Genomic DNA, 25,908 nt, shown 5'->3' with positions numbered 1-25,908 from the left:
TTTCCACAGCTTAAACTTTGTTTTGCAATTATCGCTGCTTGCTTATTTTCTGTGCTCCTGCCTCTTGAGTTCTTGATTATTTCCCGTTTACAGAAGAAGTCTTGCAGGGTGACAGGTCTGCCCTTGTGACCTGTGCGCATGGCTTACAAAGGCCCAGCAGGAGACACCACTAACACCTGTGAAAAGGTTGCTCCGGAGGAATATGTGCACTCGTACTCGTGGGCTAAAAAAGGAAGCAGGCAAAAATTTCACGCTGAACCTTTCATGTCTACTGAGGCATTATGCGTACTTCGACCAGGAATTCGCCGTTTATGAGTTAGCAGTTAAAAGCGCCCCTCCGGTTTTCACTGTCTAGCACTCAAGCTGCAATTCTGGCAGTGTGAATCGCTCGGCCCATACTTGGTGTCCTGTATTACGAGTCATCATTTTCCTTAGCAGTCATATTCAGATTGCGCCAAATCTACACCTGGGGCAGAATGCTCCAAAAATGGGCGTCGTTTTGAAGCGACACAGCACTGGCATTCAAGTGCGTATATTTTGCGGCGTTGCTCTGAGGGGTGAGGAAAGGGGGGCAAACTTAAAGGGAGGAGGAGCGCGCACATGGGCGCAAAGCGACGCACAAAATTACCCTTTTTTAGAGAATTCGGCCCTCGGCGGTGATGTACATGCACTGGTCGCCTTAACCGTTAGGAACAGTGGGGCGTTTGTGTTTCCCCTTTACTGGACTCACGAACTAGCCACGCCCGCCTTTGGATAAAGTGCGCCGTGTGGTGCCCTTTGGACTGCGTCTGGGGTAGAGGCCCCTTAGTGATAAAGTAGCACAGAAAGTTGGCTCAGTTGGCAGGCCACCATTGGGGAACAACTGCCGGCCCCACACAAGGAACTACCACAGGCTTCCTGCAGTTATGTCGAAGGAGGCATTCTGGAAGACACACCTGGCAATGCAGTGGCTGAGCACAAACCCCAAGGGAGACTCCTTGGCCAGCCCTTCTGAAGGCCGGTGGTGCACGTGATGAGCTGCTCTCAGATACATGCAAACAAGGTAGGTGGAACAACACACAGTGATGTTCCACGCTATCAGGAATGCCCCAAGTGCAGTGCCTCTTGTGGAAAATAGCACTGTTGCTGAACACGCCTCTGCACTGTGCCTGTGGGTGGGTGGGGCTTTAGAGGTGGTCAGATCTGCACACCAACATGTCCTCCGCCCTTCCGCTTAACGCAGTGCATTGCCCACCCCCGTGTGGTGTGCCCTTTTCCCAGGCACACACGTAAATGGTACACCAAGCCGGCAGAGTGTGGGGCACAGCACCCGACAGTCTCATGTCGAGTCTGACACGAGCACATTTGCCCCACTGTCGATCTGTGCCCGGCCAGGTCCGCCGAGCTTGCAAAGACTGTAGGGTGGCGCCCAGTGATTCTGGCCCACCTGATATACGCCCTGAAGTGCGCATATTTCGGCTGCGTAAAAACATCACAGCCCGGGAAAGAAAGGAGCCCAGCCAAGCTGGTGCTCTGGTGCACTATGCTGTGTGGGAGATTGGTTGCACTGGTGGTTAGCTACATCTCCCACAACGGGGGAGAGCCAGCGTAAACAGGTCCCCCTCAAAGTGGTCTTCACCTGTCTACACAAATGAACCGCTGGGAAGGGGATTTACAAGTCGCCCCATATCATAACAGCTTTTTGTCTTCATCGATTGTTGGTCCACGCTCCGCGTGTTAGTGTCCATAATCAGCTGGATCCTAGCCACAGAGAGCTTGGATCTAACATAAAAGGGCTCGAGCAAACGGGTTGATTTTGTTATGGTGTAAGGTTTTCCCACAGTAAAGTTTCAAACGAAACTGCAACGCAGACTACTACGCCAAAAAATGTGGCCACGAGGCACGAGTGTTTACAGAAATCACCAGTAACGCCATATCCGTAACCAATACGGGGACAATCACAAACTGCAGTGGGGCATGTAGTGCCTATGTACAGGACAAAACACGACATAGAATAAGCATCACGTGGTGCAATTCCACATCCACAGGGTGCGCAAGCTGTCATTGAAAATGGTTGGAGACCTGTGTGACACCCAACTTTAGTGTGATTGAGTGAGCGGGCCCCATTACAACACGTCATGGCAGGACTCCGCCACTTGGGATGTCTTGGTTAGAGGACGTGTGCCTCTCCCACTCTGTAGTTTGGGTGAATGGAACGAAAAAGGCATGGCCTGGCTTCCTTCTTGTTCCCACTGAACTGCACAGTGGGATCGATGTTTGCTGAACACAGAACAAACGTGCTGGCGAACGAGAGGCTGTTTCTGCTGGAGGCCACCGGCCGCACGGGCTTCACCCACCCAGTGACTGGTTATTCCAGCGGGGTGTCAGGCCATAAACCACTCCAACAGGGGCCACTAGAAAGCAGGACTAGAATATTTCCTCTGGGGAGACCGGAAGGCGAATTGGAGAGTTGTACTGGCTTGGACTGGCTGAGACACTGCCTTTTTAAATAAATTTTGCTGGCATTTCTTGTTATTTCTGCCGTTTCATGTTATTAATGTTGTTCAAAAATGTGTTTCGTGTTACTGCGCAGCACTTAAGCATCCACTGCTGTGGTATGGCGGCGTCGCTGGCCTCGTAACCAAGCAAACGAAAGGGGCACTGAAGACAAGGAAAATGGAGGCGGAAAGTGTGAGAGGAGAGTGGTATGCCGAGGTGGTGATGCGGTACAAGATAACCCAAAGAACAAAGAGGCTGCCCAATATGACCCTGCAGGAAAGCGGAAGATGAAAGTATGTAAAAGTGGGGGGAGGATAGCATGCCGAGGCCGTTCTACTGGAGCCCAGGGCGTGTTTTACATCAATCGATTCTTTGGCGTACTCCTTATTGCATGGCTCATCAAACATGCGGCGGCAGCGATGCACTGCAAGATAGCAGAAGAGTAGTGTGCACCGCCATGCGTTCGCTGACCACACGATCACTTCCTGAGAGGCACCAGGTACAGGCCATGACCGAGAAGACTGCAGTGTGTGCTGCATGCAGATCTCGCTTTAGGGAGTATAGTAATTGTCAGCCATATTTTTTCTCTTTGGTCCTGCACAAAGCGATCCAGTGGGCATTGTAATTGAAGGCAACACCCTAGTTCTCGGCGACCATACACCCCTGTTTTTCCTCAATCGTTTCCTCACGGCAAACAATTGTGCGTTGTATAGTACTAGTTTGAAAGCGTCTCGTGACTCTACTTTTGGTGCTCACCACGTTTGCTACAGGCAAGATGTATTTCCCAATAGTACAAGGTCCCCAGAGAAGTGAAAACACCCTGGCAAAAGGGAAGACGAAAGACATTTTTGAGTTTCTCAAGACTGATTTTGCAGTGTCATGGAGCCCTGCCCCTATGTATGCAAAGAACACTGGCGCCTTCCCCAAGGGGCCCCCCTTAGGGCTCCACCGAAGATGTCCAGCCTGGCCAGGCACTTGTGCTTGGCAGGAGGAATGGGGCTCCACAGGCAACGTACACAACAGCTCTTGCAGCATCACGCCAGAGTGAGCTGGCCCCCCTTTGCAGAGTAGCCCCCACCTGCACGGTGTTGCCGTCGCCCTGCAGATCCCGCTTCCAGGAGGCCCCGGGATCGTTCAAGGGGAAGCCCTCGACGGAGGCCACAGAGCCCGCCAGCAGCAGCTGCTGGTTGAGGGCCGCACAGTGCACGTGTCCGGCCACGTGGAACCTCCTTCGCCGCTGCTGCCCGCTGAGCCGCACCTTCAGCACCATGCTACACGCACCGCCACCATCGCAGCTGGAGGAACACCGTGCCTCCACGCACCCTTCCAGGCTCAGCACCTGGGGGAAGAACAAACGAGGGGGCCAGCTGGCATCTGCAGTTCCCCTGGCTGCTCAAAAGCGCTCACAACACACCAATGAAGAGAGACAAGACACCGCTATGCTTCTCTCTTCCTGTCTTCATTCCTGTGTTGTGGCGCTTTTGAGCAGCCAGGCGAAAAAAAGGGAGGGGGTGCAGACATTGCCATGCCACCGCCCATCACTGTAAACGCAAACTAGCCGGAAATAGAGTTTTAATCAAGTAATGTGCCCTGAAAAGTACCTTTAGCAAAACATGTACTCCCTAGGCATGATCTAAAAAAGTGGACGAACCTCCATGGTAGTACCGTTGCCCATCCGTGTAGCAAAAGAGAGGATTTAGAACGACTTAACACCATTTGTGAGATGGCGTTCGGTTCCTTGTAAACTACCACGTCCACAATAAACTCCCCATCTGAGGTAATCACTCAAGCGGGCGGTCACCATGTTAGTCTTGTGTTGTTTCCGTGTATTAGCACTTCAGCCGTGGCCTAATGCTAATTAGAACGAGTAAGCAGGACGCGATGGTCGCATGCAGCTACAAAACGATACCGTACGTATACCCGTATAGATGCTTCAACCAGCGCGATCACAGGCAGACAGCACGGCCGTATTAGTTGAATCTGTTTATTTTGGCGATAGGTGTTGTCAAACTCTGCTGCTAACGAAGAGACAGTTCTCGCCGTTACAAATAATTGCAATGTTCATCTGCTTCGCTTGCTTGCGCATACATAGACGATTTAAATTCTCGTGCCAGCGCGCCAACGCACCCGACTGCAGCGACTCAACTTGCCCGGGCGGCACGACTGGCTGCCCGGATGTAAACAACGTCTGTGCTATCAACGTAACGCGGCCGGTGACTCGGTGCGGCCGGAGCTGCAAGCCTCGCCTTGGGCCGTCGTTTTTAAATGCAGAGCATTTCTTAGCCTCGCCTGTTCCTGCGTCGGACGGTGTCAATAGTTCCGCGTCCGCAGCAGGTGCGCCTCTCCTTCCCTCCTCTCTCTCAACAGCAGCTGGCGCGCGCACGCGTCATAGTCAGCCCGTTCGCTCCGTTGCGGTCTCGGCGTAACAGGTGCGTGATAGCAGCGCGGTGGGGCGTGTAAGGGCGCGCGCTGCTTGCGCATGCGCGCTTTCCCCCCGTACTGCTCTCCCTCTACTGCGCGCGCTGCAAATATAGCGGCTAGCGGTCGCTCGTGTTTCAGTCACTGCGTTGCTCCTTCCTTCCTTGCTTGACGCTCGTGGCCACGTTTACTCGTGTCTGCTACTCCAGCATCACGGAAGAAGCGATGGAAGCAACACTGCCTTCAATCAGTACTGAGGCCCCAATGCTCTGCATTTGCTCGTGTTCCCCTCGCGGGAAGGCGCGGGAATTTTTTTTCTTATTTGTGAAGGACTAGTAGTGCCATTTGGTGGACAGATTTTCATGTGCCCCTGTCACACGAGGAACGGCCACAAACAGCATTTGGATACGGCGACAGCTGTGGACAGCTCGCTGGTAAGTGGTCTGTCATCAGTCGATGCGTTTGTCAAACGTTTGGATAGGGTTAACCACGAAGTACCCGGGTACCCGTGCCGATCACAGCACGTACACGCACGGGCAAAGAAAAAAGCGCACACTCGTATTATTTTACTTGTTTGTGGGTTTTGGGGTATGCATTCGCATTCTTTTGTAGGCCGGTTTGTAACAGGGCATTCTATATAAAATCGTATGTCGCGCGCGGCGTCGTTTCAAAGCAACGTGTTGGTTACTTCGTGCTGGCGAAAATCAGCGCAGTCAGACGCAAGCGGGAAGGAAGGTAGAGAGATCGGGAAAGAGGGCGCTAATATATAAAAGTAAGCGTAATGCAAGACGAGAAATGGAACGCAAACCGCCTGCGTTTCTCCGAACTTCAGGACAGAGCCGCACACGGGTACGTTGTCACAAACTCGAGCGTACGACGTCTAAAAGTACCGTATATTTTTTTTCATTTTTCAACGTTACCTGAGCCACTTATCTTCTCATTGCCGCGCATGCAGACCTGATTATGTCCCTGTGTTTGAGCCACAGCCATCCTTTTCCGACACAAGAACCAGCAAACGCGAGAAATTGTACAAGCCAGCCACATCACAAAAGCTGGTTCCGAATGTATCAGTCCTCCCTCTAGCCCTGCTTAATCGAGAAGTCGCATATTTAGACGCACATTGAGCGTTATTTCGGTGCCTCTTCTGGGCATGCGTGTTGGGGGTAGGAGGGGGGTCTTAATCCATCTATGATGCGGTTATCTTTGCTGATTTTTCGCCTTTCGTGCGCCTCAAAGTTCGTTTTGTGGTTTTGTTCTTACGGTTTTTTAGTATTTTCGGCTGAGGGCGCCGAGAACTGTGACGCATTGGGGGCGCGGCAAATTTAAAGCTTTGAATTGTGCAATAATAAACTAGTGTTGAGTCTGCGCTTGTGCCGTCTTCATGTGTTCTTGTCATCGTTATTTGCGCGCGGTTTGTTTTTCGAGATGCATCATTACCAATTCGCCCAACTCTCAACCCCTTTTACAGATCCTATACTCCGTAAAAAATGAGTTGCCTGTCCTTTTAGGTACGGCAAAATCTCGCGCAGCACATCATTCTGCCAGGGGGCCATATCCTAATGTAAATGCACACACTATGAAAGCAGCTTGCACTTAATGCGTCACAATGTCTGCTGATAAGCATTTTAGCTTCGCCTCTCTCATCATCATTCACTTCGTGGAGATGGCGGGATTTTCTTTCATAGCTTGTTGTCACTGCAGTAATTAATAGCAGAATCAGTCCTAGAAATCACATAAACGGTTCGTTTCACGTTGAAAATACTCACAGTAACACACTTCGCACCACACGGAGGAACAATCGGTTGCAGTGATGAGGCATAAGGGTAACTTGTTGTTAGAGGGTCATTGAAGGCAACCAGCAAGTTGGTTTCAAACGGAAGTCTGACCTCCACATAGCCATTTCAGCATTGATTTAATGCCAAGATGCCTTAAGTGCTGAGAAATCGCTGTTCAAATGCTCATCGAACGTGACGCAAACACGACTGCAGTCGCTTTTTGCATCAGGATAAACCCGAAGCAAGTGAAGCAGCGGTGATTATTAGCAGTATACAAGCAACTGAATACAACATTACCACGTACCAAGCAGTTTGGTCAGTTTCGGTCAAATCGCTCATGCTTCCCCAAACTCCCCTGTCATTTGCCGTTCGAGATCACTAAGCAAAATGTTTCTCCATTGGACCCGTGATCAGTATTTACGCTTCACTGAAGAAAAACATTGGCCTTTTGAGGCCCCGCAATTGTTGGCATCGAACGATTTTCTCGTGCGTAGCTCGCATGCTCCCTTTTAAAGCGGTACTGCCACCCCAAGTATGGACGAGTAGCACCATCCAGCGGCAGCCAAGAAAGAAGTTGCGCGCGTCAGGCCATTTAAGCCCTTCCCGTGAAATCGTGTTTTTGCTAGTTTCAACCTTATTTAAAAAAAAGCCAGGTGTAAGAGGGGTATAATAGTGTTCTCCGTGAGCTAATCTATCAACCTAGAGAGACTTGCATTTTAACTTCACTGTCATTTAAAGTTGTGCTCGAGTATATTGTGCAGAAGTAATAGCTTTTTTATTGCTTCAAAAGCCACGATGGTTAATGTACTGGCACTTGGTTTTATGAAGCCTTTGCATTCCTAATTTAAGTAGTGAAATTCGCAGGGAACCTGGCCTAACAATTTTATTACTGTACCGAATTATTAAGTTCATTTAACCATAGTGTCTGTTTTGAATTTTACATGTGGGGCATTTTTTTTTCTTTTTTGCTTTTTCAGGCAGATGTTCCTTTGACTCCCTGCCTGTATTCCGTGAACGGGGAAGTTAGCCTCCGCATCGATGGCCAGAGTGTCTTGAGTGCATTATCTTTACTGGGAGGACTGTGTAGTCTGTTTGCATCGTTCTGGGTTTTCAACATTCAATATCCCAAGAAGGCACACAGAGCTCTAACGTTTGTAGAACATGCCTTTTTGGACCTTGCCAGCACCAAACCACGTGTGAAGGATTTAGAACTAATTAACTTTTATCGCATCAATATCCCTTAGTAATATTTTATTTGTTTTCAATCCTGTAATCATTGGATAGTAGTCTAAAAGAATTGCGTATTATGTTTCTGACTTTTCTGTTTTTCTTTTTTTACTGAACAGGGGATATTTGATGGGCCCTACTGTATGCTGATAATACAGGATAATACAGCTATCTTTTAGTGAAGCTATAATATTAACGAACTAATTTAACTTGAAACAATTATCTAAATAATGTTGGCAACAGGTTCCAAATGAATCAACTAAAATTATTCGAAAAACACGAATTACATGGCTTTTTCTTCGTACTCTAAAGAAGCTGTTGCGATACCACCCATTCTGTTCTATATCCTTGCTATTAACCCGTCAGACTCGGTCACGTTTCTTGGCGCATTTGTGTGTTCATCAAAACGCACTGGTATTTTCCGCAGCATATTTCTCGTTCTTTATATTACTCATTTATCCATAGCCATCTCATTGCTGTCTGTCTCCTACATCATTTATCTCTTGTGCCTTTACCATCTACAAAATGCTCGTTACCTTTCAGTGTCAAATGGTTACACAACTCTAGCTCATTTCACCACCAATTGAAAAATTTTTTTGTTGTAAACCACTGAAACCATTTTTTTTCACTTTGTGTACTGAGTACTGATGCGTACTGATAAATACTCACGCGTTCTCAATCCTCTAGTATTATATAATGATGTCACTTACCATGCCGTTGTGTTTGTGCCTATATGTTTTCCGCATATTTCCAGTTCTTGTAGTAACATTGTTTCTACAGTTTGTTCAACTAGCACAGAGCTCGCTCATTTCACCACCAACTGATTTTTTTTGTTGTTGTAAACCACTGCAACCATTTTTTTTCACTTTGTGTACTGAGTACTGATGCGTACTGATAAGTTCTGATTAGCACTGACGCGTTCTCGATCCGCTAGTATTATATAATGATTTCACTTACCATGCGGTTGTGTTTGCGCCTATCTTTGTTTTTCGCGTATTTCCAGTTCTTGTAGTAATATTAATTCTACGGTTTGTGCAACTAGCATTGGATTGCTGTCTTCCATTCCTAACTGGCGTGTTATTTAGCAATGTACCATTTGTACTTTCTTATAGGAGGTCGCCTTAAGTTTTTATTTCGGAACCTGCTTGTGTACACCATGTACCATGTAAACTTGTATGCGAAAGTTCGTTTGAAATAAACCTGAAACCGAGAAATACCGTGTGAAATCAGTACTCCCGCAGGGAACTAAAAACTCTCCCTTGTGGCCTTGAAAAAACTCCTTTCGGAAGGTCTACAGAACCGCCCCAACTTTCGCAGAACTCCATGCAAAAGAAGTAAATGCTTCCCTTGAACCTCCTAAAAACGCCCCTGAAATAACATAAGTACTTCCCAAGGGAGCCATAATAGGCTCCTATTCAACCGCCTAAAAAGTCCATAAACATCACTTAAAAACGCCTTCAGGAAGTAAAGAATACTCCATTTTGATCTCCTTAAATTCTCGCAAACATTTCTTAACACTCCCTAACTACCTCCTTTTTATCACCTAAAAATACCCTGTTTTGAGGAGGTAAACAAAACCTCCCTGTTCCATGTAGTAAAAAAACTCCTACAAGGAGGATCACTAGAGGGCAGGCAAAAAAAAATCTCTAGGGAGTATATGGGAGGAAAAAAAGTTTAGAGTGATCCACTGCTACAGCCCTGGCAAGCACGCAGCCCATGCTCCTTGAAAAGAACACTCGCTTCACTGCACCTTACACATTTGGGAAATGGGGCACCAGGACAAAGCCGCAGTTTCATTTAACGGGAATCGGGGCAGACTTCATAGTAGCAGCAAGCACCACGCAAACCCGGGCTATCTGAAAGGTAACCCATCTTTCTTGAAACACTTGTTTCCCACCAAAACAAGGCCAGGAGAGAGAGAGAAAGCACTACACACGAAATGGCGGGCGCATATTCTTAACGTCAGCCAGTTTACTGAGCACAGGTCCAATCATTCTTCTGTGATCCAGAATCCTAAACCACAGCTCGAGCATCTTGCACAATAGCTCGTTCTATTCATTACATATAAAACACAACAGGCTTGACATGAGACAATCACACGTGACTTGTTTAAGTCTGAGTTAAAGTATAAGGCAGTGCTTTGTTCGTAATCACTAGATATCAGATTTAAAGCAAATGCCTATTCTGTTCCTTGCGCTCCTATCGTGTTCTTTTGATATATGGGCATGAATGAGACGACAAGTGATTTATGGTGTTTTTATTGTGCCTAAATCCCCATCTCGGCATTTGTGTCTAAATGACCGAAAATGCCCATAAATGCCTATTTTCAATGCCTATTTCCATATCACGGCCTATGTGACCACTACTTTGCCTCAAGTTTCCCTTTCTGCCACAGTTCAAGATTATTTACATTACTGGGCAGTACTGACTGTTCAGAACTCTATAGCATTCAGCCTAGTTTTCTAGTTAAAAAAACTTCCGGAAATCAACTGCTAGCACCAGTAGAAACGGGACACTCATTCTCATTAAAAATAGACACAATTTTTATTTTAAAAAATTTTCACAGTAATCTTTAGAATATTTTCTGCATTCTGCATAAATAGATTTCTTGAAACATGTGCAATTGCATCCTCATTTCTAGAAGCATACAGAAATCAAACTCTATTTTCAACGCAACGGGTGGGCATCGAACACCTCTTTGTTAGTAGATCACTGCCATACAAAGGCGAAGCAATGGTTCTCAGATGCATTTCCTTACACCTTAAAATTCACACAGCCGTTGGGCTCTAACACGCGCTTATCCATAAAAAATCGTTTGGGCCCCTAAACACCTTGCTCTGCAATTGTATTTGCCACTGTTGGGACGGATTGATTGTTTGATTGTTCAATTCGGAATATCACTGTATGACGAAATTGCTTTATAGCTAACAGTGCTCATGTAAGAGCGTATTAACTTCAGGATGAATCGTAGTCTTCATTCATTTATTATTTGAGTCTGTTTGGGCTCGATTATAATTTAATTGCGCCAGGCGAACATTAAATATACTTCGCTAAAACTTAAGAACAACAAAGGAAGTTGCCACTGCACTTCATCACCGAAGCCTGCTGTTCCTCCAGACGGCGCCAACCATGCCTTACTGCGAGTATTTTGAACACAATGTGAGTCGTTTCATTGATATTCCCGACTAATTCTGCCTATCAATTGCTGCAATGACGACAAGCAAGCTACATAAGAAAAAATTCCCGCGCCTTCCCGCGAGGGGAACACGAGTAAATGCAGAGCATTGGGGCCTCAGTACTGGTTGAAAGCAGTGTTGCTTCCATCGCTTCTTCCGTGATGCTGGAGTAGCAGACACGAGTAAACGTGGGAGCGAGCGTCAACCAAGGAAGGAAGGAGCAACGCAGTGACTGAAGCACGAGCGACCGCTAGCGGCTTTATATTTGCAGCGCGCGCAGTAGAGGGAGAGCGGTACGGGGGGGGGGGGGGGAGCGCGCATGCGCAAGCAGCGCGCGCTCTTCTACGCCCCACCGCGCTGCTATCACGCACCTGTTACGCCGAGACACGGCCGGACTGGAGGAGCGGCGAGCACGCACTTTCATATGAAAGTACGCGCCCGCCGCTCCTCCAGCCCGGCCGTGGCCGAGACCGCGACGGAGCGTTCCGGGGGTGACGAGCGAACGGGCTGACTACGACGCATGCGCGCACCTGCTGCGGACGCAGAGCTGTGGACGCCGTCCGACGCCGGAAGAGGCGAGGCTAAGAAATGCTCTGCATTGAAAAGCAGGTTATGTCATGCATTAAACGCAATCCCCTCTCAGAATGAGGATCCGCGCTGACATGCCATGCCGTCGCTTTGGCAGAGTGATACACTGCAAGGGGTACTGCCATTCTTAACTTGTGTGTAAGTATAGTGCTTTTTGAATCAGTGATATCAGCTCTCAAGTACTCTCTTTCATGTCTGTTTCACCATTAGCGACGCTGGAGCAAGTGACAATGGCCTTGAACATTAAAGCATGAATGTCAGCACGGTGCTTGTTGAATTGAGCCAATGGATCAACAATAGTTCCGCAGGTTTATGGGACAATGGTTCAGCGATATTGAACTCGTCTCCTTTTTTCCGTCACAAGCAATGGCAATTTTGGTTTTCCTGTCGCAGATACAGGCTGGGCATGCCATTGTATGAAATTATTTGCATTTTTGTAAAATATAACGCCTGTATTTCCGACATTGAAAACATAAAACACTGTTTTGCCTGCCTGTTTTGGCACTTAAACGCACTTTTTTAATGCCTGAAATTCCGGCCTCAAGTAATCATTACCATCACCATAGGCCCACACAGAAAAAGAATGAAATGTGTGCAAACTGAAGCACCATATAAGAAACTGATTGTGGCTTCCTTGTTCTACTTATTAGATACAAAGGCACGTGCGAAAGACTGGAGCTGCCCAGGATCCCTTCATCTTCCTGCAACTGCCATTCACTGCCAAGCGAGATATATTTGTCCCATTGTGGGTTTAGAAAGAAGAGACCACTTATTCAAAGAACCTTGAGCATTTGCACATTTTTCTCACAGTGGCAGTATTGATCATGATGCTCAACGGCTCGTTGTGGCAAGACTCCCTTATAGGAGGAGCAGGACCAGCTATCAGGGTTGTCACAGAGCGACATCAGAGCAAAGCACGGGGTGCTACTAATGCTCCCAAGCAATTCAAGGCTCACTGTTGCCACTCTTTAGGACAAAGTGAATTGGGAGGACACAAGCGTGATGATACCGATGTCATATGTGGGCCCACAACTAAGAAGAAGCTGGGGCTGGGCTTGCCAAATACACCACATGAGCAGCACGAGAGGGTCGCTGGAGAAGTGCTTCCTCCGAGTGGTGGCAGCAGCCGACAGACCCAGTGTGTGGGGCCCCGTGCCTGCCTCTATGCATTCACTCTCGCATGGTGCTCAGGCCAGCCCAATACGGTGTTTTGGCACCGCAGTACTGGCCAGACCCTTACGAGTACACTCCTGACACTCCCAAAGGCTGAACGGAAGAATTTCGGCTGAATTCCTTCCGCTGTGTCAAGAGTAAAATCTTGGGGAAAAAAGCTGTTCAGCTAGAAAGTACAACAATGAGCTGTCACCGTGATCTACTTGCTGCAACTTGTCATAACCTCCGATTTCTTTTGAAATTCTTCAACACGAAGGTTTGCTCTCGTGCAATGTTACAACGTTCTGAACGTCTTCTGAGATCGAAAGCTTTTCCACTCCCTGATGCATGGGCTCTGCCTGCCAAGACTGCACTGGGGGTAAGGAGTGCAGACCACCCAGGAGGCATCCGCAATGTGCCCCGAAATCCTGTATTCGCTAAATGAACCTACTTTTTTTTCAGAAAATTCAGCATTAATTTGCGGGATGGTTTAATATGAGGAAAAAAGTTTTAACAGATTCTAAAAGTTGAAATTCAGACTATAAAGATGCAAGAATCGCTGTTAAAACCTTGCCTTTCCAGTAAAGCACATAGGCAATTATGTAACCAAAGTTCGTTTTGAAGTAAACCGAACAGCAACGCTGACCATGTCCGTTCCTTTCGTTATCCAGGCAATCCTGCTTGGTGGAGTGTTCTTCGAGCCAGCCTGTCACGTCAAGCCCGCCATGTTACCTGTGCCGGCCTCCTCACCAACTACTGCACTGCCCCACGAGCCAGAACCAAGGCACATGTACAGTGTGCCTCCCTTCGACTGCCCCGTGGCATTCTCTAAGACGTTATCGTCCGCGAAGAGTATAAACAGCGGCCCGCAACGGTTCCACATCAGTGGGCATTGCAAGTGAACCGACCGCAACGCTGACCACGTCAGTTCCTTTCATTATCCAGGTTAGTAACGTATGTAGCTCGGAACAATCAAGTATTAGGTTTCTTGATTTCCATGGCCACAAACTTGCATATGAATTATGTATGACTGTTTCTATGTATGCAAGCTGTTACAAATCGGCCAGCGCCGCCGTACTTTCCCGCATCACTCCTCGGCTGTGCGGCGAAGCCACTTCGTGCGCCTTTGAAAACAGGCACCATCGTGTCGGTGAATCATACTTTCACGTCTCGACAAGCCCGGGTCAGACGCTTCGCTTTCGGTGCATTTCAAAACTTCGCCGGCTGCCGGCGAGGCTCGTCTCAACGCTTTTCAAGGACAGAGAGGCCCCGTCGATCGCAGCGGAGTCCTTTCCTCTTCCCTCTCCCGGACTCAACGTGCGCCGAGGCTATGAACTGCTCATGAACTCTGGAAAGAGCGTTGTGTGTGTCTGTGACGTTCGTGGCGTGTTGCCGCTTGTTGGAGTTTTGACCGTTACGGCTTTTTGGTATAAATAGAAGCTGCCCAAGCGCTGTAATCCATTCCTGTGAGTGCAGCGAATCCATGCTGACGCTCTGCTCGAGTCCTGTATAGTAACCTCGCCCGTCGGGGCATTGTTCTTTGGCTTCGGCTCACCTCTCGCTATAAAGTAAACAGTTACGTTAGCCTACGGCTTCTGGACTTCTTCACTGCTGCAACAGCGGCTGGCCGCTCGCTTCACCCCGCTACAACACGTATGCCGGAGGCTACGAAGCTCGGATCGGGTGCCCCCACTCGGTCGCAACAAAGCTCATTCTTTGCGGAGGCGAATAAAATGCCGGTCCTGACATAAAACAGATGCTCGTCAAAATATTGGAGCAACAGGGTGTGTTTTTTAAAAAATATCATTTAGTTGTATCTGAGGTCGTATCTAAGGGAATCGACCACTACAGAGCCGTCCGCTTCCAGAATGCCGGTGGTGTGAACGTCAACACCTTCTTCGACCTATTGGGCCTCTCCCTTCTCTCTTCTCTTGTGGAGTCCAAAAGTGAGTTCGTTCAGAGGAAAGGTGCATGCACAAGGTCGTGCTTGGAACCTATGCTGAGCGACCTCCTGATGGTGCTATACGGCCGGCAACTGGAGATTATGCTTCGTGCCTCGAAAACCGTGCGCGTTTTCCGCTACGTAGATGACTTCTTGGTGCTTTTCGAGTAAGTGACTAGTGACTTCGTTGACCATGTGTAGCGCGTCACGGTCATTTTCGAGACCACCCTAGCTTGCCTCACGCTTAGAAGGGAACTTCCTTCGGACAATGAGGAGTGGTTTCTGGATCTCCTCTGCATTTCAGGCCAAGCCATGTTGTTGGGGGTATGCGCCCCACTCGAGGAAAATCCTCCTTCTGTTCTCGTCTGCCCGTTACAAAATCGTGAAATGGAGCAATGCCTGAGCCACTTTAAGGATCTCCCTTAAGAAGTCTTGCCAGAATAAAGTAGAGGCCAGTTTCGAGTTGCAGGTTGTCAGGCTTTTGTCAGCAGGCTTCCCAGCTACCTTGCTACGTGACTTAGCTGAGTTGTTGCTAGGGCAAATTCACAAACACCGTGAAGAGGGATCGGCGAAGGACAGGCTGGCGAAAATCGCTGTCGTCCCCTATGTGCATGGGTTTTCACACATGTTGAAAAAGGTAGCTGGACGCGCAGGGGTAGTAGTAGTTCTGTTTTCTCCAAACAAACTCGGCGGCCCTTCCAGGCGAGTGAACACAAACGAGCAATAGGGCAGCTTTTGCGTGAAAGACCACACAAAATCTTACATAAAATGTAGGTGCTGTATAGTGTATGAAGGTCCTCTCTCCTGTGGGAAGACCTACATTGGTCAAACCGGGCGCTGTTAAAACGATCGTCTCTGAGAGCACGCAAACGCACTAAAAACAGGCACTGGTAGCAACCTTGCCACACATTGTCGCGACCATGGGTGCTTGCCCAGATTCCACGATACGCGTGTCACACGAATCTCTAAGGGTGAGCCCAAGCGTGAAATCTATGAAGCATACCTCATTCACAAGGCAGGCGACGATTGTGTTAGTAAGCCTTCTGTTGAATTACAGGGTAAAGAAATCCGCTATCTGGAGTCATAAAAAACCAAGCTCCTCTGTACAGGATTGCCTTTCCTTGCATCGTGCCTCTGGCCACTTGTTTTATCGTTGCGCTGGATCAGCATTGCAAACTTTGCGGTAAATGCACGTTTTGTGTGAATTGTTGGATGTATTTCCTTTTTATCATGGTTCCTTCTCGCCTTCTTTTCTTGGGCATATTTCGCAAGCCCCGGAATAAACCAACGAGTTGCTAGTCAGCGCCGTGTGTCGTCGTTTCTTGTCCCGTTTTTTTCGCTGTTTTGAATTTCAGTTTTATATGATAGCAGTAACAGGCACGTGAAAATTCAAACGATCACTCCTCCTAATTTGGGAACTACATTGCAGCCTGAAGCAATATTAGAACCGAATACTTGTCTGCTCAATAAAACCTTGCGCCTTCTCAATATCGACACCCCAAGAATTCTTAAGTAAGAAAACAGTTGAACTTTGAAAATACACTGTTAACGTACTGTCCCTACATCAGCGTAGTCATAGAAACTCGGCTTTATGAATGCATCGATGACACAGTGGAACCCCGCTTATACGTCTCCCGACCTTACGACAACCCGCTTCTTACGACGGATCACCACTGTCCCGGCAAACTCCCCACAGAAACAACGCATTAAAACCCCGATGATATGACGCTCGCGTGCACACGGTCCGCTTCATACGACAGACCCTGGCGAGGATAAACCGGCCCTATTCCCATATTTTACATCGCTTCGCTGCTTCGTCCTGACCTTCTTTATTCTTAGTCTCCGTTTTACGCTGCTTGATGTGCAAAGGTCCCCAGGCGGGTCAGACCACTTACTGAACAAACGCAAGCAAGCAGGAGGGTACTTGTGAGCGGGAGTTAACCTGTGACACAGGCCCACAGCCAGAAATTGTTTTCGGGGGGGGGGGGGGGCGGGGTTGAAAGCCAAACTATTCGCTGTAGGCACTTCATTGGCGAACGTAATTTATGCCAGTTTTGTACAAGAGTATTTCAATAACGGGATATATTTTATACGAGCGATTGGTCTCAGCATATTTGATCAAAGTAAAAAAGAGCTAAAAAGTAAAATAGTAAAAATAAACAGCTGAAGAATACAAAAACTGGTTTCATAGCGGCACACACAAGTCCCTGGCGCAAAGAGAGTACAGCCTACTGTCCCACGCTAGGCCCCCCCTTGGTGCCTGGCGTGGGACTGTAGGCTGTACTCTCTTTGCGCCACGCGAGTTTTCGCGAGACACTGAGGCCACACGATTTAAACCAATGATCTGCAGTTCTGAGTATTTTGCTTCTCATTTAATGTGTGCATTTTTGTATTTTTCTCCAAAGCTACATATTTCGTAGGCGGGGGCTAGGAACCTATTTTAACTACATTAGTTGTTCTTTAACCAAAATTACGAGCATAGAGGCGTTCTAGTGTTTCATCCCACCGCAAAACTGTTTTATTTGTTTCATGTGGATTTCAGAGAGACCCTAGTTTTATTCTTGTGGGTTTACTACGAAAAAGCCTTAAATAAAATAAGAGAACTCTCCAACTGCAATGCCTACCCTAAAGATATTGCTTCGAAAACAATTACCATTGAAGGTATCTTGACCTTCTGGTTAATTCAGAAGTCTCCCATCATGAAGCCAATCATTGATAGTCACCCATGTCAGCGCAGGCATAGGAGAAGAGCGCCAAATATTTTCAGACCACCCTTGTCAAGTACCCTGAAAACCCAAGAGGCAGATAAATATTACCATGAATTGGGGTTTAAACCGTAGGTTCGGCGTAGTTGTGGCTGGGAAGTTAGGAATTATAACAGGAGTCCAGTGACGACCCACCAATTTTCACGGAGCCCGCCAGTCTTTGAGACCAGAAGTCCTAAATGAAAGAGAATTTTCCTACTACATGGCGTACGAGACAGAACACAAATGGTATGCCACCCACCATAGCCACCATAGTCGTGTCCCATACGATAAACGCACTTCTGATGACTCCTGAGGTAATGGAAGGCCTTGGAGACGGTCCCAGTGAACTTTGCTTCAGTGCGCTAATAAACGCCGCTGACTATAACTTTTCCGCAAAACGCAGTAGTTTCAGCACTTTACGCAAACTATCCCGCAAAACTGGCTTGATTAGATTTCGCCCTATATGAGTTTCCACGGTGCTATCTGCGCTTGGGACCAGGCATCTTTCGGAAAATGCTCCAACTAAAGGCGTCGACCCGCTCGAAGCACAACTATGAGTGAGGGCTGCGAGAACAAGAGGACATGCAGTCAGAATTCGGGATCCCGCGGACGCATTATGCCTGTTTTCTGCTATTTGTCCTTTTTTATGACACTGCTGTGGCAAAACGCGGTTGCCTTTTCGTGTAGCATGCCGGACTGCTAACAGGGGGGGGGGGCGGAAGGGATGGTTTTCAGCAGGCGGAAAAATAGTGAATGCCGCAGAGGACATGGAAACTCGGGGGACATGGAAATTCTTCGTCGACTTCCTCCAATACCTTTCTTTTTTCCTTGTCGGGGCTTCTGCAAACACAAGACAAGCAGAAGGTGCAGCTGGTACCGCACCGGCCCAATGTCTGAATATAGTCTCTAAAAGGATATAGCCTAAGGAAGAACGGTTAACCGCAGTTGCGCCATTTCGCCATTCCGTGCAGGCGCTTGCGCCGCTCCATGGAGTGTTCTTCGCTGGGCCAAGGGAGAACAATCGCCTCTCTGGATGCGTAAACGGGAACATGTGACCCTTCCGCACACGCGTCGATTGGAAGACCAGAGAAAAAATATGGTGCATACTGAGCCGCTGTCGGCGACACTGTGCACTGCACCCTTCTCAAAGAACGGCTTGTCCCCCAAAGCTGCAACGGGTTTAAACCGGATGCAGATGTTCCTGACCAGAGAGGGAGCTAAAGCCGAATGCAACAGTTTTACAGAAGTGTAGCTATCGCTTACGCACGCTGCGAGGAAAATAGCTGGAGGAGTCGAGCTGGAACCTCCCCCCCCCCCCTCAAGCATCAAACTTTCGGGGTGGGCCCGTGCCCCTAGGGCCCTCCCTTTGGCTACGAGCCTGCTTTGACGGCCCCACGCAGAAGTTCCCGTTGAGCCTCCGACAAACGCGGACGCAGCATTCGTCCGCTGCATACGACGCAGCACCCCGCGTCGATGACCGGACAGCCGCTTTCCCCTTCCGCGCGATCCAAGTTTCTTCCTTTCACGACGCTGTCTCTTCTTATATCTCTCCACTCAGCTTATCAAAAGCCGCGTTGTCACTGCGGTATTATCTTTGCTAGAGCGCCTCAATCACGGTGGCCTCAATTGACGCGCGTCCACAGCAAGGGTGGAGCAAAATACAGGAGGCGATGGGGAGACACGTACTCGTTGGCATCGCCATTTTGGGTGGTGCGCTGGCCGATATAATTTTCGCCGCAACACGGTGTACTCGCGAAGGTTCAATTATCTTTATCTCTTTCGCGTTGCTGGGTCTTGGGGAAATGAAAATAGCTATGTGTTGAACACTATGACCCAATAGCGATTGCCCGGGACGGCTCAAAGGATGTCTCCATGTACGGCAATGTTGTCTTTTGTTCATCTCTGCCTTGTTTTGTTCATCTCCGCCTTGTTCGTTTGGCATGGCCTCGGTAGTTTCACACTCGCCTTTCCTCCCTCAATTTGCTCGACCACTTCGGCCTTATATCGCGCAGCGTGCGGCACTTGGCTGGCGGGCTAGCTGGACGCCATAAAGGGAAGGGGGGCACAACTTGGGATTTCAGCTAGAGGTTCACAAATAACGCGACAACGAGCTACATATAGTAGTTTAAATACGTTCTTATCCCACCTGTCGCGTGAGACCATCTAATAGGCCGGCATTTTACCCGCACCCCAGTCGTACGACACCCCGGTCCATACGACGCTTTCTCGCGGTCCCTTCAAAGTCGTATTATCGCGGTTCCACTGGACAAAATTGTTCCTCAAAATTTTAAAATATACAGTAGACTCTCGACAAACGGAACTTCAAGGGACCGAAAAAATTAGTTCCGTTTAACAGGAGTTCCGTTTACTTAGATAGATGTGTGAAAGTGCAAATTTATGGGCATGCACACTCTTAATACCATTCCATGGAACTCTAAGCCCTAGAAGGTGAATGTAGCTCATAGGTTTTAAGAAAGCAAGAAAACTACAAGAGGTTTAGGCAGATCATTCACAAAGTTGATTTGGCAACAATGAGTCGCTGTGCACTACAAAATGCATCAATTATTTTTGTTTGAGTCTTTGCAACTGCATCTTCACGGAGGCTAGAGGACTCGACTTCGCGAGTGCTTACGAGCCACCGAATTTTGAAGACGGCAACTCGGTAATGAAGCGCGAATAGAACGATGGCATGAACGAGGCGGCAGGAGCTGAGACGTGTAACATCGGGCGTCTTGAATTGAGACCGAACGACTGGAACGGAAAGTGCGATGTTGCATTTGTTGCGCTAACGCGTCTGACCACGAACTAGACGAGGCTTACGAGGCTAACGAGGCTAAAAAAAACACGGAGGAAGAAAAAAAAGAACGAAAGGGCGGGAATCGTAAAAATCTGATTCTCATGCCAATGGCCCATTGGACCACAGATATCCGTAGGATGTCCGTTTTACAGCCGAACGTCCAAGTCCCGCGCTCGACGTCTGGCGGACGTACTTCGGATGTATTTTTCTGGGAAACGTGAACGTCCGTTCAATTTGGTCCGACGGACGTCCGAGCTACGTTTGTGCATGGACGTTTACTGTGGTCCCATCAATAAAGTCCGCTGGACGTACGTCTGCATGGTTGAAGCAATATTCCGCAATCATGTTAATAACTTATCGTAATTAGCCCCGAGTTAATTATGCTGTCTATATTCTTGCTTCCTGCAGCGGGAGGCAAAAATTTGCCAGCTCAGAAAGCAAAGTTGTAGCCCTCGCGCAACAAAACACTCGATGCGGGCTGAACGAGTCAACTTGATATATGATATAGTTATGTTCGAATTAAAAAAGGACAGCAGATCTCGTAAAGTTTCATAAAAACAGTTGTTTAATTTGCTGATAATTAGGCTAAAATGTATTCTTTTAGTAACTAAATTTTGTTTGTCTTTTGTGCGATGCGAAGCCAACACTGTGACAAGCCACGTCAAGACGTCAAGCCGTATAGCCAAGCCATAGCCATTCGCTTATGTGTGCGAGTTGCGAAGCGTCAACTAGCTTCCCTGCTGCTTTCTTCTAGACATCTTTTTGCGTCCTCAATGAAAGGTAAGACATTTTTATAAGTGCCGGTGAGTGGGGAGGGGGCGGGAAATCGTCTTTAGCTTTCCGTGTACTGCAAACGCCGTACGCTGTGCCGAAGTTAGGCATAACGGGCTTAGCGCGTTTTGAATGACAGTGCCAACGCGCTCAGGGAATCATCTTTTCTTGGCAATCATAGGCGCGATAAATTAGTTATACCGTTTCCGTAAAGCTATCAGCGGTGCGTACACGTGCTCTCGTTGAAAGACACAGTCGTTGAGTGTGCCGGCGTTCGCATTCAGCCCGGCGCTACCTACGACGTGGTGTGCGCAGTGGCTACTTTTACGTCCACTCAAGTTTACGGAAAGGGTTGTAACAATTTTTACTGTGTGAGCTCGTTGCGGAGATGCGTTATGCATTGGCCTTGAGTTGAAATGTAGGAACGGTGTTGCGAAACGTGTAAAAAGCCGTACGGTGCGTTTTAGGTGGGTGATTTCACGACCCTAGAAGAGAGGACGCGGCCGTAGTGTTTACGCCGAGGTGCCCTATAGTGTGGCTTATGCCGCCGAACGCGGCGAAGTAAATGCATTTTGCTGACGTGAGCATGAAGCGTGTACTAATATACTAACCATGCTTGCTGTATGCGCTTGTAGACGCACGTATCCGTCAATACCCGCCGCGGTGGTTCGGTGGCTAGGGCATAGTGCTGCTGAGCCCAAGCACGCGGGTTCGATTTTCGGCTGCGGCGGCCGCTTTTGTGATGAAGGCGAAAAGAAAGCGCCCGTGTGTACGACATTTAGGCGCACGTTAAAGATACCTAGGCGGTCAAAATTTATCCGGCGGCCTCCACTACGGCGCGCACACCTCATAATTGATAGATGCCGTCAAAGCGCGTTGGTGAAAACGTATGTTTATATTGTAGAATATTCGGCGGGCATAGAACAGCTTTGCTCGATGCAACCGAGGTATGCAGTTTTTCTTTTTTTAAATTAGGCTAGGCATTTGTTCTGCAGTACCCTATCCGCAAACTGCTTATGCTAGTGCACAAGACAGTACAGCTTGTCAGTGAGATCGAGGGCATCTAGCGAAGCACTGCGAATCCTACCAGTTTCAGCTATCATTTGGCTTTGTAGAGGTTTTCAAGAGTCAAAAATTTAGTTCGCCATGAAGTGATGACAGAAGCATGTTCCGACATAAAACCACAACAGTAAAGAATCCCCAATGCCTCGTAAAATTTTTTTGAAGGGTGCAGTCAAAAGTACTTCAAACATGATTGGTATTTGTTGGCATGCCACTACATTAGTTGTAGAGTCGAGCCAACCAAAATAGTTCAAAAGCAGGCTAAAATTCTTTTTGTGTCTGATAATCTAGCCGTATATAGGACAAAAACATGAAATTGTTGCTTCTGGTTTTGCAGGCGCTGACCGAGGAGCTGGGGAAAATTTTCAGCCAAGATGTTCCTGGCATGAAGCACGATGAGCACGTGAAAGGTTGTATTTACATTGGAGGTTATAAAGTGTTAAATAAAGAATTTTCAAGCTTTGCGACTTCGTTTCATCTAGTTTGCATGCCATACTTTGCAACATGTAATCTGCAGTGTGCTAGATCTATTTCATTCAGCAAAATACTTCACTTTTTCAAGCTGTTTGTTCTTTAGCGTGCATTGCTGGAAGTTTTGTCTTACAAATTTAATGGAAATATCCCAAACATACTCTGTATAGATTCATAAAGCTGAGTAGTGTAGGTTTCAGTTTTCTATAATAAACTGGAGAATCTGTACTTGCCTAAATTTCAGCGCTTTATTGATTACATGCCTTGAAGCACTGCTCCAGCTTTAAGAATACTCGATACAAAAGCCCCTTCTGTAGCTTGTTTTGACAAAACCCTAATTATAAATGCTTGTACCACGCACTGTGTGGGCTGACAACTCCACACACTATTCATATTTTTCTTGGCAAGAGTGGGAGCAGTGATGTTTGCAGTAGCATAATACAGTGGAAAGTTGCGAGCTTATTATCGTAACCGCTTTTCAATGCGGAACCATGTGTGCACTGCGAGCTGTCATGTTGAAGCATCCTGTTCACTGAGTTGGTAACTGCCTACTACAACTTATTCATATTTATGCTGACGCAAAGCCCGGAGTGTATGCATAGTCCTTATTGAAAAGTCGTGACGATAAGCTTGCAACGTTCCACTGTATTATACTTCTGTAACATCACTGTTCGTGCTCTTGGAAAGACATATGAATAGGGTGTGGAGTTGTCTATCCACAGAGTGCATGGTGCAAGCATTTATAATTAGCGTTGTGCCAAAACAAGGTACAGAAGGGGCTTTTGTATTAAGTATTCTTAAAGCTGGAGTAGTGCTTCAAGGCATGTTATCAATAAGGCACTGAGGCTTCAGCAAGTACAGGTTCCCCCTGATTCGAAAAATTTTGGACTAGAAGCGGACGTCTGGCGGACATCCAATATCCGCATTTTGTTATCCCCTGGACGTCCCCTGTACATCTCGGTTTGGAAATATCCGATTTTGAACATCCCCCGGATGTCGGGAAATCCGGCTGGGACGTCTGTCGGACGTTCGTAGGATGAGCAATTCCTTTGCATCGGACCATCCCACGGACGTCTGTAAAACGTCCGCTGGCTTTCTGCGGATGTCTGACGGACGTCCAAATGTCCGACACCGGATGTCCAACGGATGTTCGATGGACGTCTGTGGTCCACTGGGGGGTTTCATAAGAGCTCCATTTCTGGTTCCATTTACACGTTGACGTTATAATTTTAGTTCAGATTACCGAGAGTTTTTTTACGTTATCTGAATACAAAACCAACCAACTTACAGGCTCCTGTTCCGTTTAAGCGGCAATTCCGTTTAAGAGGTTTTCTTTTATCGAGATTCTACTGTATTGGAGCGATAGGGAGACACGTGTAGGAGGCGTAGCTGTCATTTTTAGCGCCCACGTAACCGCTACACCATTAAAACAAATATAAGAACACGAAAGCGTATATCTGAAATTAAACAACTTTGGAAATTCCTTTATTTTAGTTGTCGTTTACCGCCCTTCCTGTTCTGATGCTGATTTTCTGAGGAAACTCTACACCATTTCTGTCCAATCCTCTGAAAGCTGTCTTATAATTGTTGGGGATTTTAGTCTACTGAATATTAATTGGTCGAAATTAAATACATCTTCAAGTGATGTTATTGTCTTTTATAAGACAATAGCCGTGATCTGGACCAAACAGTGAGCGTGCCAACACGCATACAGGAGCAGACAGCATCGATTTCTGACCTTGTGTTCTATAACAAATGCCTTTCTGATGTACATGTATCTGTTGATGATGGTCTGTCTGACCACAGGCTCGTTCTTTTTACACGTCGTGTACTCAATGAACCTGAAAAATGCCTGTAAAACCAAAGAGTGTTTAGATATTTTTGTAAAGCAAATGATGAATTTATTCCCGATTACCTTGATATGGCCTCTGATCGCTTTACCGGTGTTGATGTCAACCGCCTTTGGAATACTTTCCGGTCACTCTGTTGCTATTACCTTAAAACTTTAATCCAGAACAAACCTAAAAAGCAACCCTCCGAAAACTCCTGGATAACAAGCGAAAAAATTCATTTCACGCGGAAAACCTTTAACAAAAACACAGTCTAGCAAGGACATCTTCGGTTGAATAAAATTACCGCAATTCCTTATTAAAGGGACCCTGAAGTGATTTATAAACATTGCGGGATTACCACCGCCAATTGTAGTCTGGAGTCTGGAGGAGATATTTTAAACACTCTCTCTCTCTCTGCATTTACATGCCTTTCTTCACTAGAAAAATGAATTAAAAAATGCTGTGCTCCTCTCTGCATCGTCGGCCATTTTAAAAAGCATTTCGTATGACATCCAAAAAACATGGCTCGGATTGACTGCGCTACTGCACAGCTCGCCGACGTTTCAACAGAGTCAGTCGGCCAAGCGTTTGGTCCGCCGGATGCCGAAAAGTCGTCGCAATTCATTCCCTCAGTTGAAACTAAGCCACGACAGGTTTCTGAATGGAAGAATGTGCCTTTCTTTGGTTTGTTATTTTGTAAACTGTAGCAAGCTCCAAACCCACGACGCTCCACACAAGCGCTGCACAAGTGCACATGAGACGCTTTTACTGTACAGCGTAAAATGGGGGTGCAGGAAACACTTTTTTGAGCTGGGTGAACACGCACAGCGGTGAGCAGCACAACCACACATCTGCGAATGCTTTTCCGTGTAAGAAATGCAATTGTTAGACATGAGATGTGTAAATTCGGGGGACGCTTACTGCACAAGCAGCTTGAAATGCTAAGAATAAATAAAAATATAAACTGTTTATACATTATATTCTGTATATTTCCAAAACTGGCTGCGCTGTCTCATGGCCGACTGGTCTGGAGCGCTCGGTATTTCATTTTGCAAGGCGCAAGTTCAAGTCCCCGGGAGTACATTTTTTTGTAGGTTTGTTTTTCTCTTTCGACTGATGTTTATTATACTTAATTCACCATTTTCGCGCAGCAACGTTTTTTGCGCAACAAGCTTGTTCGCAGAAGGCACGCAGACTGACAGTGAAAAGCTTGCGAATTCTCGTTGGCGTACTGTTTCAATAAGCACCGACTGTTTGCGGGCAGTGGGCACAAGCCAGAATCAGCCGACCCTTGGCCTGGTACGAACACGCTCTTCACGATACAGGCATGAGTGAGCCAAGCTCCCAAGAGGGCGGAAACGCCCATGGCATTTGAGTGCCTGCGGTGATGTGGAGGATGTTCATCTACTGCGGAGACCTCGGCTAGTGATTACTACGATTACAAGCCATTCTGGTAGGCTGCCCTTTACGAC

At 47.4% G+C, this 25,908-nt stretch overlaps 1 protein-coding gene and 1 long non-coding RNA gene across 2 annotated transcripts in view; one reads left to right on the top strand and one right to left on the bottom strand.

Annotated features, from left to right (window-relative positions):
- Positions 1 to 25,908, bottom strand: part of LOC144176063 (uncharacterized) — a 174,703-nt gene that overhangs the window by 93,580 nt on the left and 55,215 nt on the right. Inside the window, exon 3 of the mRNA XM_077705188.1 lies at positions 3,557 to 3,817. Coding sequence (XP_077561314.1) covers positions 3,557 to 3,748 — 192 coding nt within the window. The 5' untranslated portion in view covers positions 3,749 to 3,817. The remainder of the gene's footprint in view (positions 1 to 3,556; positions 3,818 to 25,908) is intronic.
- LOC144173754 (uncharacterized) lies at positions 20,918 to 22,597 on the top strand. The gene is made up of 2 exons (XR_013323385.1): positions 20,918 to 21,080; positions 22,471 to 22,597. It is a non-coding gene; the product is annotated as an uncharacterized LOC144173754 (long non-coding RNA).

Source organism: Haemaphysalis longicornis, unplaced genomic scaffold, assembly GCF_048455015.1.
Source record: "Haemaphysalis longicornis isolate Haplotype H1 unplaced genomic scaffold, Haemaphysalis longicornis Haplotype H1 scaffold_3, whole genome shotgun sequence".
Classification (NCBI taxonomy): domain Eukaryota; kingdom Metazoa; phylum Arthropoda; class Arachnida; order Ixodida; family Ixodidae; genus Haemaphysalis; species Haemaphysalis longicornis.
This window is presented reverse-complemented; position numbering and strand designations above follow the sequence as displayed.